The sequence below is a fragment of the Lathyrus oleraceus genome, chromosome 7 (assembly GCF_024323335.1).
Source record: "Lathyrus oleraceus cultivar Zhongwan6 chromosome 7, CAAS_Psat_ZW6_1.0, whole genome shotgun sequence".
In the NCBI taxonomy this organism is placed as follows: domain Eukaryota; kingdom Viridiplantae; phylum Streptophyta; class Magnoliopsida; order Fabales; family Fabaceae; genus Lathyrus; species Lathyrus oleraceus.
Genome location: NC_066585.1, coordinates 320,829,818 through 320,842,965, shown reverse-complemented (window position 1 = coordinate 320,842,965; position 13,148 = coordinate 320,829,818). Strand labels below are relative to the sequence as shown.

General features: G+C 35.3%; 1 protein-coding gene across 1 annotated transcript; it reads left to right on the top strand.

The window, feature by feature from the left end:
- Window positions 1-1,818: 1,818 nt before the first annotated feature.
- On the top strand, window positions 1,819-2,214 carry LOC127103621 (uncharacterized). Its single transcript, XM_051040870.1, has one exon. It carries the CDS (start codon window positions 1,819-1,821, stop codon window positions 2,212-2,214), a length of 396 nt encoding a protein of 131 aa, XP_050896827.1.
- Window positions 2,215-13,148: the final 10,934 nt, after the last annotated feature.

Sequence of the window (13,148 nt, the reverse complement as noted above, 5' to 3'; positions counted from 1 at the left end):
CCAGAACAGATTTATTCTCCACCATGCAATGAGTAGGTTTGTTGTTTCATAATAAAAAATTGAACCAAGGTATTGGTCGTATAAAATTATTCATGTTTAGTCCACATGTCCTTTGTGGTTTTCTCCTTCTCAAATTCCCTTAGAAGTTTATTTTTATGGCACTGGATAATGGCACTCATGGCTTTATCCACCATCTCAGTCTATCCTGCTTGTGTTAGATTTTTATGCATCAATGTCTTATCTTTCATTGCTTTTATATTTTTTTAATTAAGATTACTTTCATCTTCACTTTTCACAAATCAGAATTGTTGTCTCCAAAAAAATCTTCGATATCACATTTAAAATCTATGATGCTCACTTATAAACTTAACTCATTTACCCCTAGATAGAAATCACTTATTGTGAATTCGAAAGATTTAAACACACTGAAAATCTTGATGTATAGGACAAAGAACAATAACAATAAAAATAAATGACACCAAACCAATATTAATGTCAATTGTGTAAGCAAAATCATAAAAATATGAATAAAATAAATGACGAGTACACTCATAAATTATTTACCTAGTTCGATCTAATCTAATCTAACTATTTAAGGAAAGAGAATTACTCTCTAATCAATTATACTTCTAAGAGTTATTATAAGAAATTATAAAATGAACTAAAAAAAAATAACTTTCAAAATTGATAAGGTTTACTATGCGGCTTTCTAATTCAACTCTTATCCAAGAAAATAATTTTTACCAAAAAAATATAATATAATAAAATTCATGCTTATTCTATCATATAAATTAGCAGGGGTGTTTCAAACGATATAGATATAGAGATTATTTTATAATTATGAAAATTGAATTTCTAATAAAAAAAATAAAAGAATTTAAAAGTCTTTACTTAATTTGTAAATAACATTAATAACATGCATCATTTTAAATAAATTAAAAATAATTATATTTAACTAAACATTTGAGTTCGAGTGGCAAATGAATTTCTTCTAAAAGAACGAAGATTTAAAAAATATCGAATTTGATTCTAAGTAATCAAGTATTTTTCTTATACCATTTTTTTACTGTACCCAACATTCCCATTCAAATATTCAAGTTAACTCATTTCTAACCCAAATTCCAATATATCCAACATTAAAAAACAAAAACAAAACTATCAAAGCAATTGACGCTTTCATCCAATTTAAATAGAGCACGTCAAATTGCATGAGTGTCATATTTTACAGCACATATTTTATTTTTTGTGGATATTTCTGCGGAAAGTTTATTCCTACAGAATTTCTTACAGAAACATATTTCTACAGAATTTCCTACCGATTTTTTATGGAATTTTGTGTAAATTTAACAAAATCCTTATTTTGTAAAACATATATTTGGAAATTCCGTATGAAAATCCATAAAAAAAGATTATGTAAGAAAATCCGTAAAAAAACTTAAATGTATGTTATAAAACTTGGATACTTGACATTCTCCAATTAAATTCGGCACCCTCACATACTTTTATATTGTCAAAAGTGTCTTGATTGTATTTTAAATGAAATTTATGTTTGAAATTTTTAGTAGGATAAAATAAAATTTTCGATACGAACAAAATTTTCGGTAGTGTATTTTAAATTTTCAGTATACCAAAAATCTCAAAATTTCCGGTATGTTCCAAATAATTTTGAAATTTTGAAATTTACGAGGTTATATAGAAAATTTCAACCAAAATGAAATTTTCGATAGGGTTATTCGTGTGAAATTTGTGTGGTCCAGAGTAAGTGCAAAGTTGTATAAATAGGGGGTGACATGTTGTTTGATAAAAACATCTCAAAAAATGTCTCTTTCTCAATTTTTGATCAAGGCAGATGTGTACTTCAACGGAGCTTCACCTCCCATAGAGTTCCGACTTCCGGATGGCACGACATCTCTCGCCGGCCTGATGTCCAAGTTGAATGAATTGTTGGCCGATACCAAAAACAGAAAGGTGGGGAAGATTGAGTTTCGTGAAGATTGGATTGACACTGACGGGAGGATGAAATACAACCTTATTGAGTTGAAGACATGTGAAAATGTGAAGGATATTTGGAGATCATTTCCCCGTAGGATAACAAATGGATCGATAGAGTTAGATGCTAAGATTTCAAGGTCTATCGATGACATAATGAAGAGGATGAGACGTCTAGAATCATCTGGTAGTGCCTGGATTTTCTTATTTATCACAATTTTTTAAAGTTATGTTTAAGTTATGTAATCCTTTATCAAATGTTAGTTTATGTTGATGTAACATGAATGGAAAATAAAAAATATTATGTAATAAAAAAGTTTTTGATGAAGATGTTTGAACAATATACAAATAATACATAATATATAAAAGATCTCTAAATAGGCCCCATATGGACTATGTGTGCATCCCGATCTAATCCAGTATAAACCTCATCATCTAGGTTCACCAAAACCATGAGGTTATCCATAATAACTGCAAGCATCTGGAGGCATTGCTGGTCATCCACATCAGTTGTAGGAGGATGCGACGACACGTCATCAACAGGTACCCCAGCATGAGAAGGCTCAACATCATTCAGATCCTCAACAGATGGAATGATGTGAGGGTATGATACAATGAGGTACAACTCTAAGTAACCATCCTCACACTGCGAGGGATGCTGAATAGTAACTGCTCGATCTCAAATTTCATGACCGAAGCTGATGAAGTTACTCTAAAACCATCAATCAATGCTCGCAGATGGTATATCCGAAATTGGTCGTGTGATACTCTGAACATAACCATATTGTCACAGATACATCTCAGGAAAGTTCCTAGCAACCATGATATCCCACCGCATATAACCTGAATATAATAAAAACTCCTCGAACTCACGGTGGACTCTATGATCATTGTATGGTATCTAGATAACATTAACAGTCAGCGTATTACGGTCGGAATCTTCGGGAAGTCCTTCAACTTTGAACCGTGCAAAGTCACCTTCAGTGTGGGATGGTCCTATGACAAACAAATATAATAAAAAAACATTTGCAGTTAGCTTTCATGGTACAATAATAAAAAAATCAAAGTTAAACATAAAATACATATACCTCTATGTGTCATAGTCGTAACGTCACATGGTATGCATACTCAGTAAGCACCGACCGAATAACGGGTCCTCCAGGAAATCCTTCGTCAGTGTGTACAAAGGGCTCAGTCGAATGAGTTTGCAACAGTAACATATGGGACTAGATCAACAACAACAACATATGACTGGACCTTGTAACAACCCAATTTTTAGTATTCATTTCTTATATTATTATTATTATTATTTTATTTTATTTATTTAGGGTGTTAATTAATTAATTGGTTGTTAGGTAGTATAATAATTGATTATATTAATTAACTTGGTGTGTATATTATGTTAGTTTAATTTATTTGAATTAAATAGAGATATTATAATACTATGTCTTATTGGGCCTAATAATTAAATTAGAGGTATCATTTCTTAAGCCCAAATATAATACTAGGATAGTAGGAGGTGAGGAGAGTGAGAGGTAGCACTCATTTGGTCATTTTCAAGGCAACAGAGAAAGAAAGAGGAAAAAGTAAGGAGAAGAGGAGAAGAACAAGGGAGAAGTTAGGGTTTCCAGAAATTGAAGAGGTAAGGGGGAGAATCCTTATTATTATGGGTTAGTATAATTGGGTCAATGGGTAGAAATATGTTTAGGTTGAATCCCTAATTTTTATGGTTTTGGAATTGTTAGGTTTTGATGAGTAATCTTTGATTTGTGATGATTAATTGCGTTTGGAATGGATATATGGATGAAATTGAGGGATAGATTGAAAAAACCACTCAGTTTATTAAATTTCATTACAGTAATGGTACTGTTAAGAAAAATTCCAGTTTTAAACTGAGTAACGGGTTACCCAAAATGCGTTAACGGGTTACTTAGTTAAAAATCTGCCCAGGAATTGAATTTTGTTTTTGTGTTAACGGGTTACCCAAGTTACTTAGTTAAAAATCTTCCCAGGAATTGAGTTTTGTTTTCCTGTTAACGGGTTACCCAAAATGCGTTAACCGGTTACTTAGTTAAAAATCTGCCCAGGAATTGAATTTTGTTTTCGTGTTAACGGGTCACCCAAAATGCGTTAATCGGTTACTTGCTGTTGAAAAAGGGAAAATCGAGGATTTTAAATGATGTAATCATTTTGAAATGAAATCTAAGTGTGCGTATTTGATAATTAGTGTATATATGTGAATGGTGTATTTGTTATGAATGTGTATATGTACCATTGGTGGATAATTCATAGAGTTGAATTATGGTGATATGTGGAATGATTAAGATGGTAGAGATGATCTTAATTGCATATATTATTGGTATGTGTATATTCATTCATGGCATGGTCGGCTTTATGGTGGAAGCGGTGAAACTGTGGGTTCACATGGTAATAGACGTTAATCCTTAATTTGAAATAGGCGTAGCAGACGTTGATCCTTAATTGGAAATAGGCGTAGTGGTTTGGATTCTAGATATTGAATCGGAAAGCGGTGAAACTGTGGGTTCACATGGTAATAGACGTTGATCCTTGATTGGAAATAGGCGTAACAAACGTTGATCCTTAATTGGAAATAGACGTAGTGGCTTGGATTCTAGATGCTGAATCGGAAAGCGGTGAAACTATGGGTTCACATGGTAATAGACGTTGATCCTCAATTGGAAATAGGCGTAGCAGACGTTGATCCTTAATTGGAAATAGACGTAGTGGCTTGGATTCTAGATATTGAATCGGAAAGCGGTGAAACTGTAGGTTCACATGGTGATAGACGTTGATCCTTGAATGGAAATAGGTGTAGCAGACATTGATCCTTAATTGGAAATAGACGTAGTGGCTTTGATCTTGTCTGGATCGGAAGCGTGGCTTGGATTCTAGATATTGAATCGGAAAGCGGTGAAACGTGGGGTTCACATGGTAATACCACATGCGTAGAGTCACATGTCTTGCATTGAGTCACATTAGAGTTATGTGATAATTGAATATATGCATTTATGTGATTGTTATGTGTGTATGAGAGATGGTAATTGAATTTGGTGATGTTTGGATACATAACATGTTAAAATGTGTGGTTATGTGATAATTGAATATATGCATTGATGTGATTGTTATGTGTGTAGGAGATATGGTAATTGAATTTGGTGATGGTTGGATACATAACTTGGCAAATTATATGTGATTATGTGATAATTGTAGTTACGTGTATATTTGAGTATATAGTATTGGATTTTAATATTATACTCCTTGAGCTTTGATGGATGTTTGAAACCTGTGAAATAAATGTTGGTTAGTATTATTTACATGGTTATACAAGGTGTGATGAATTCCTTTAATTGTTGATTTAATCATTGTGCTTTATTATACTTCTTCATAATGATTTGAATTCTCACCATTCTGTTTGAATGTTGCCTTTACATGGGCATCGTGTAGATACTCAAGAGTAGTATTGCTGAAGTAAGTGGACGGTAGCTCACTCGAGATTTAGCCGGAGAGTTTCCGTGTTTTGGTTTAGAGACTAGGTAGTGAGTCAATGCTCTGGTCATGTAACACGGGGTAGATTAGTAGTATTGAACTCATGTCTTATTTGGATATGTATTATGTTATTACTTGTGAAAATGTTTAATTGCATTTGCTGTTTGAGAGGCCATAGTGCCAAATATTCTGGATATGGTTTTATTTTATCTTGAGGAGATTATTGAGAGATGATCATGGTATGAGACATGAATCATTTTATGAAATACATGAGTATACATTATTTTCCGCTGCGAACGCATATTCTTGTATATTCATGATATTTGAAATGTGTTATTTTAAATGACCAGGTGTATTGTATATTGATGATGAATGATGTTTGGTTTTTGAAAGCTTTTAGTTTTTGGAAACGTCGATGTGACGCCCTTTTGTTTATATGCGTGCTTATTCACTCTGATTATATGTGAAGTATTTTGGGGTATAAAAAGGGGTGTTACAGACCTGCTCAGCAACGACCTCATCAACAACCACCCCAGCAACCTCTCCAACAGCCTCCCCACCAACATCTTCAACAACCTCTCCAACAGCATCCTCACCAACATCTCTAGCTCCAACAACCTCCCCAACAACATCTCCAACAACCTCCGCAGTAACCTCTCTAACAAAATCTCCAGCAACAACCTCATCTTCCACCTCCTCCACTGTAACAACCCATTTTTTTTAGTATTTATTTCTTATATTATTATTTTATTTTATTTTATTTATTTGGAGTGTTAATTAATTAATTGGTTGTTAGGTAGTATAATAACTGATTGAATTAATTGACTTGGTGTGTATACTGTGTTGGTTTAATTTAATTGAACTAATTAGAGATAATATAATGTTATGTCTTATTAGGCATATTAATTAAATTAGAGGTATAATTTCTTAAGCCCAAACATAATACTAGAATAGTAAGAGGTGAGGAGAGTGAGAGGTAGCACTCATTTTGGTCATTTTCAAGGCAACAGAGAAAGAAAGAGGAAAAGTAAGGAGAAGAGGGGAAGAACAAGGGAGAAGCTAGGGTTCCAGAAATTGAAGAGGTAAGGGGGAGAATCCTTATTATTATGGGTTAGTATAATTGGGTCAATGGATAGAAATATGTTTAGGTTAAAATCCCTAATTTTTATGGTTTTGAAATTGTTAGGTTTTGATGAGTAATCTTTGATTTGTGACGATAAATTGCGTTTGGAATGGATATATGGGTGAAATTGAGGGATAGATTGAGAAGCCACTTAGTTTATTAAATTTTATTACAATAATGGTAACGTTAAGAAAAATTCCAGTTTTAAACTGAGTAACGGGTTACCCCAAATGCGTTAACGGGTTACTTAGTTAAAAATTTGTCGAGGAATTGAATTATGTTTTCGTGTTAATGGGTTACCCAAAATGCATTAATCGGTTACTTAGTTAAAAATCTGCCCAGGAATTGAATTCTGTTTTTGTGTTAACGGGTTACCAAAAATACGTTAACCGGTTACTTAGTTAAAAATCTGCCCAGGAATTGAATTCTGTTTTTGTGTTAACGGGTTACCCAAAATGCGTTAACCGGTTACTTGCTGTTGAAAAAGGGAAAATCGAGGACTTTAAATGTTGTAATAATTTTGAAATGAAATCTAAGTGTGCGTATTTGATAATTAGCGTATATATGTGAATGGTGTATTTGTTATGAATGTGTATATGTACCATTGGTGGATAATTCATAGAGTTGAATTATGGTGATATGTGGAATGATTAAGATGGTTGAGATGATCTTAATTGCATATATTATTGGTATGTGTAATTTCATTCATGGCATGTTCAACTTTATGGTGGAAGCGGTGAAACTGTGGGTTCACATGGTAATAGACGTTGATCCTTAATTGGAAATAGGCGTAGCAGACGTTGATCCTTAATTGGAAATAGACGTAGTGGCTTGGATTCTAGATATTGACTCGGAAAGCGGTGAAACTGTGGGTTCACATGGTAATAGACGTTGATCCTTAATTGGAAATAGGCGTAGCAGACGTTGATCCTTAATTGGAAATAGACGTAGTGGCTTGGATTCTAGATATTGAATCGGAAAGCGGTGAAACCGTGGGTTCATATGGTGATAGACGTTGATCCTTGAATGGAAATATGCGTAGCAGACGTTGATCCTTAATTGGAAATAGACGTAGTGGCTTTGATCTTGTCCGGATCGGAAGCGTGGCTTGGATTCTAGATATTGAATCGGAAAGCGGTGAAACATTGGGTTCACATTGCGGTACCACATGCATTGAGTCACATGTCTTGCATTGAGTCACATTAGAGTTATGTGATAATTGAATATATGCATTGATGTGATTCTTATGTGTGTATGAGAGATGGTAATTGAATTTGGTGATGTTTGGATACATAACGTGGTAAAATGTGTGGTTATGTGATAATTGAATATATGCATTGATGTGATTGTTATGTGTGTAGGAGATATGGTAATTGAATTTGGTGATGGTTGGATACATAACTTGGAAAAATATGTGATTATGTGATAATTGTAGTTATGTGTATATTTGGGAATATAGTATTGGATTTTAATATTATACTCCTTGAGCTTTGATGGATGTTTGAAACATGTGAAATAAATGTTGGTTAGTATTATTTACATGGTTATACAAGGTGTGATGAATTCCTTTAATTGTTGATTTAATCATTGTGCTTTATTATACTTCTTCATAATGATTCGAATTCTCACCCTTTTGTTTGAATGTTGCCTTTACATGGGCATCGTGCAGATACTCAAGAGTAGTATTGCTGAAGTAAGTGGACGGTAGCTCACTCGAGATTTAGCCGGAGAGTTTCCGTGTTTTGGTTTAGAGACTAGGTAGTGAGTCAATGCTCTGGTCATGTAACACGGGGTAGGATAGTAGTATTGAACTCATGTCTTATTTGGATATGTATTATGTTATTACTTGTGAACATGTTTAATTGCATTTGCTGTTTGAGAGGCCATAGTGCCAAATATTCTGGATATGGTTTTATTTTATCTTGATGAGATTATTGAGAGATGATCATGGTATGGGACATGGATCATTTTATGAAATACATGAGTATTCATTACTTTCCGCTGCGAACGCATATTCTTGAATATTCATGATAATTGAAATGTGTTATTTTAAATGACCAGTTGTATTGTATATTGATGATGAATGATGTTGATTTTTGAAAGCTTTTAGTTTTTGAAAACGTCGATGTGACGCCCTTTTGTTTATATACGTGTTTTATTCACTCTGATTATATGTTAAGTATTTTGGGGTATAAAAAGGGGTGTTACAGTAGTGGTATCAGAGCAGGTCGGTCCGTCCGACGATGTTGTTTAATTAGGTTTGTTCCCTAGTATGCGATAGGTGTGTGACAACACTGTCGATGCTTGTTTTATTCTCCATTGCATGTTGGGAATGAAATAAGTGGGGGGAGCGTCTGCCTATCTTGGATGTTCCAATTGTATCGATCTTGGAGATTATGTTGTTACATGCAAGAGTGTAGTGGGCCAGTTAACCTGTTTTGAGAATGTTATGCTTTTCTTGAACCCAAAGAGAGGTCGGATTTGAGGATGGCATTGGTTAGAATTTAATCGGGTGTATATCCACTGTTTTGAGAAGACAGTTATTTTTCTTGAGGTTGGTGCTAAGGAAGATTGGTTTGTGTCTGCTAAGCAAGTTGATAAATCGGTGCAAGGTGGTGCCGAGTTATTTATGTTATTGGCAACTTTGGATATTCGGGAGAGGATGACGATTGAAGAATTGCCAATAGTTTGTGAGTTTGCGGAGGTATTTCCTGAAGATATAAGTGATTTACCGCCGGAACGTGAGGTTGAGTTTTCGATTGATTTAGTTCCTGGAACTAGTCCTGTATCGATGGCTCCCTATAGAATGTTTGCTTCTGAGTTGAAAGAGTTGAAGAGTCAACTTGAAGACTTGCTTGAGAAGAGGTTTATTCGTCCTAGTGTGTCGTCGTGGGGTGCACTTGTTCTGTTGGTCAAGAAGAAAGAAGGTTCTATGAGATTATGTGTTGATTATAGACAACTGAACAAAGTGACGATTAAGAACAAGTATCCACTTCCGAGGATTGACGATCTGATGGGTCAGCTGGTTGGGGCTTGTGTGTTTAGAAAGATTGATTTGAGGTCTGGGTATCATCAGATTCGTGTAAAGGCTGAGGATATTCGAAAGACTGTTTTTTGGACAAGGTATGGTCACTACGAGTACTCCGTGATGCCTTTTGGTGTGACGAATGCACCTGGTGTATTTATGGAGTATATGAATAGAACTTTTCATGATTATCTGGATAAGTTGTTATTGTGTTCATCGATGATATATTGATTTATTCTAAGAGTGAAGAGGATCATGTCGAGCATTTGAAGGTTGTGTTATCGGTGTTGAAAGAGAAGAAGTTATTTGCTAAACTCTCTAAATGCGAGTTTTGGTTAAGTGAAGTAAGTTTTCTTGGGAATGTGATTTCGAGTGGTGGTATTTCTGTGGATCCTACGAAGATTGAAGTTGTATCTCAATGGGAAGCTCCTAAGTATGTTGTTGAGATTAGAAGTTTCCTTGGTTTGGCTGGTTATTATAGGAAGTTCATTGAAGGATTTTCTAAGTTGTCGTTACCGTTGACGCAGTTGACTAGGAAAGGTCAAGCTTTCATTTGGACTTCGCAGTGTGAAGCGAATTTTCAAGAGCTTAAGAGAAGATTGACTACGACTCCTATTTTGATTATACCGGATCCGTTAGAACTTTTCGTTGTGTATTGTGATGCTTCTTTGTTGGGTTTAGGAGGTGTTTTGATGCAAAAAGGGCAAGTGGTAGCTTATGCTTCAAGGCAACTTAAAGTTCATGAGAGGAATTATCCGACGCATGATTTAGAGTTGGCCGCCGTTGTGTTTGTGTTGAAGCTTTGGAGACATTATTTGTTTGGATCGAGATTTGATGTGTTTAGTGATCACAAGAGTTTGAAGTACTTGTTCGATCAGAAAGAATTGAATATGAGGCAAAGAAGATGGTTGGAATTCTTGAAAGATTATGATTTTGGTTTGAATTACCATCCTGGAAAGGCGAATGTTGTAGCCGATGCATTGAGTAGGAAGTCGTTGCACATGTCTATGTTGATGATTCGGGAGTTTGAATTGTTGGAGCAATTTAGAGATTTGAGCTTGGTTTGTGAAGCGACGCCTTCGTGTGTTAAGCTTGGTATGTTGAAGCTTACGTGTGGCATTCTTGACGAGATTAGAGAAGGTCAGAAGTCAGATTTGAAATTAGTCGATGTTATGACATTGATTAATCAAGAGAAAGGTGGTGACTTTCGGATTGATGAGAATGGTATCATGAGGTGTCGTGATCGAGTTTGTGTTCCGGATGTTGCGGATTTGAGAAAGAGGATTATTGAGGAAGGGCATAGAAGTGGTCTGAGTATTCATCCTGGTGCTACTAAAATGTATCAAGACTTGAGGAAGATGTTTTGGTGGCAAGGTATGAAGAAGGATGTAGCGGAATTTGTGTATTCATGTTTGACTTGTCAAAAGTCAAAGATTGAACATCAAAAGTCGTCTAGTTTGATGCAACCGTTATCTATTCCCGAGTGGAAGTGGGATAGTATCTCTATGGATTTTGTTTCGGGTTTGCCGAGAACATCGAGTAATTGTGAGGTGATTTAGGTCGTTGTGGACAGGTTGACGAAATATGCTCATTTTATTCCGATGAGGATGGATTATTCGATGGAGAGGCTTGCTAAGTTGTACATCGAGAGGATTGTGTGTTTGCATGGTATTCCGTCGAGAATTGTTTCGGATAGAGATCCGAGGTTCACTTCGAGATTTTGGGAAGGTTTGCAAAGTGCTTTGGGTACGAAGTTACGTTTGAGTTCGGCATATCATCCGCAAACTGATGGTCAAACGGAGAGGACTATTCAGTCACTTGAAGATCTTTTGAGGTCTGGTGTTTTGAAACAAGAAGGAAATTGGGATAGTTTCTTGCCTTTGATCGAGTTTACGTATAACAACAGTTTCCATTCGAGTATTGGAATGGCACCTTTTGAGGCTCTTTATGGTAGAAGGTGTAGAACTCCTTTGTGTTGGTACGAATCGGGAGAGAGTGTTATGGTTGGACCCAAGTTGATTCAAGAGACTACGGATAAGATTAAGATGATTCAAGAGAAGCTGAAGGCTTCTCAGAGTCGTCAAAAGAGTTATCATGATAAGAGGAGGAAGGCTCTTGAGTTTGAGAAAGATGAGCATGTGTTTCTTCGAGTTACGCCAATAACGGGTGTTGGTAGAGCTTTGAAGTCGCGTAAGTTAACGCCGCGTTTCATTGGTCCTTATCAGATTTCCGAGAGGGTAGGTGAAGTGGCATATCGGATTGCATTGCCACCGTCACTTTCTAATCTTCATGATGTGTTCCATGTGTCTCAATTGAGGAGGTACATTGCGGATCCATCGCATGTTGTTCCATTAGATGATGTTCAAGTGAGGGATAATTTGACGGTTGATACATCACCTATGCGAATTGAAGATCGAGAAGTGAAGAAGCTTCGTGGTAAGGAGATTGCTTTGGTGAAAGTGATATGGGGCGGAACCACCAATGGCAATATCACTTGGGAACTCGAGGATAAGATGAAGGAATCGTATCCGGAGTTGTTCGTTTGAGGTAATTTTCGAGGCCGAAAATCTTTTAAGTGGGGGAGAGTTGTAACAACCCATTTTTTTTTAGTATTTATTTCTTATATTATTATTATATTTTATTTTATTTATTTGGAGTGTTAGTTAATTAATTGGTTGTTAGGTAATATAATAACTGATTGAATTAATTGACTTGGTGTGTATACTGTGTTGGTTTAATTTAATTGAACTAATTAGAGATAATATAATGCTATGTCTTATTGGGCCTATTAATTAAATTAGAGGTATAATTTCTTAAGCCCAAACATAATACTAGAATAGTAAGAGGTGAGGAGAGTGAGAGGTAGCACTCATTTTGGTCATTTTCAAGGCAACAGAGAAAGAAAGAGGAAAAGTAAGGAGAAGAGGGGAAGAACAAGGGAGAAGCTAGGGTTCCAGAAATTGAAGAGGTAAGGGGGAGAATCCTTATTATTATGGGTTAGTATAATTGGGTCAATAGGTAGAAATATGTTTAGGTTAAAATCCCTAATTTTTATGGTTTTGAAATTGTTAGGTTTTGATGAGTAATCTTTGATTTTTGACGATTAATTGCGTTTGGAATGGATATATGGGTGAAATTGAGGGATAGATTGAGAAGCCACTTAGTTTATTAAATTTCATTACAGTAATGGTAACGTTAAGAAAAATTCCAGTTTTAAACTGAGTAACGGGTTACCCCAAATGCGTTAACGGGTTACTTAGTTAAAAATCTGCCGAGGAATTGAATTTTGTTTTCGTGTTAACGGGTTACCCATAATGCGTTAACCGGTTACTTAGTTAAAAATCTGCCCAGGAATTGAATTTTGTTTTCGTGTTAACGGGTTACCCAAAATGTGTTAACCGGTTACTTAGTTATAAATCTGCCCAGGAATTGAATTCTGTTTTTGTGTTAACGGGTTACCCAAAATGCGTTAACCGGTTACTTGCTGTTGAAAAAGGGAAAATC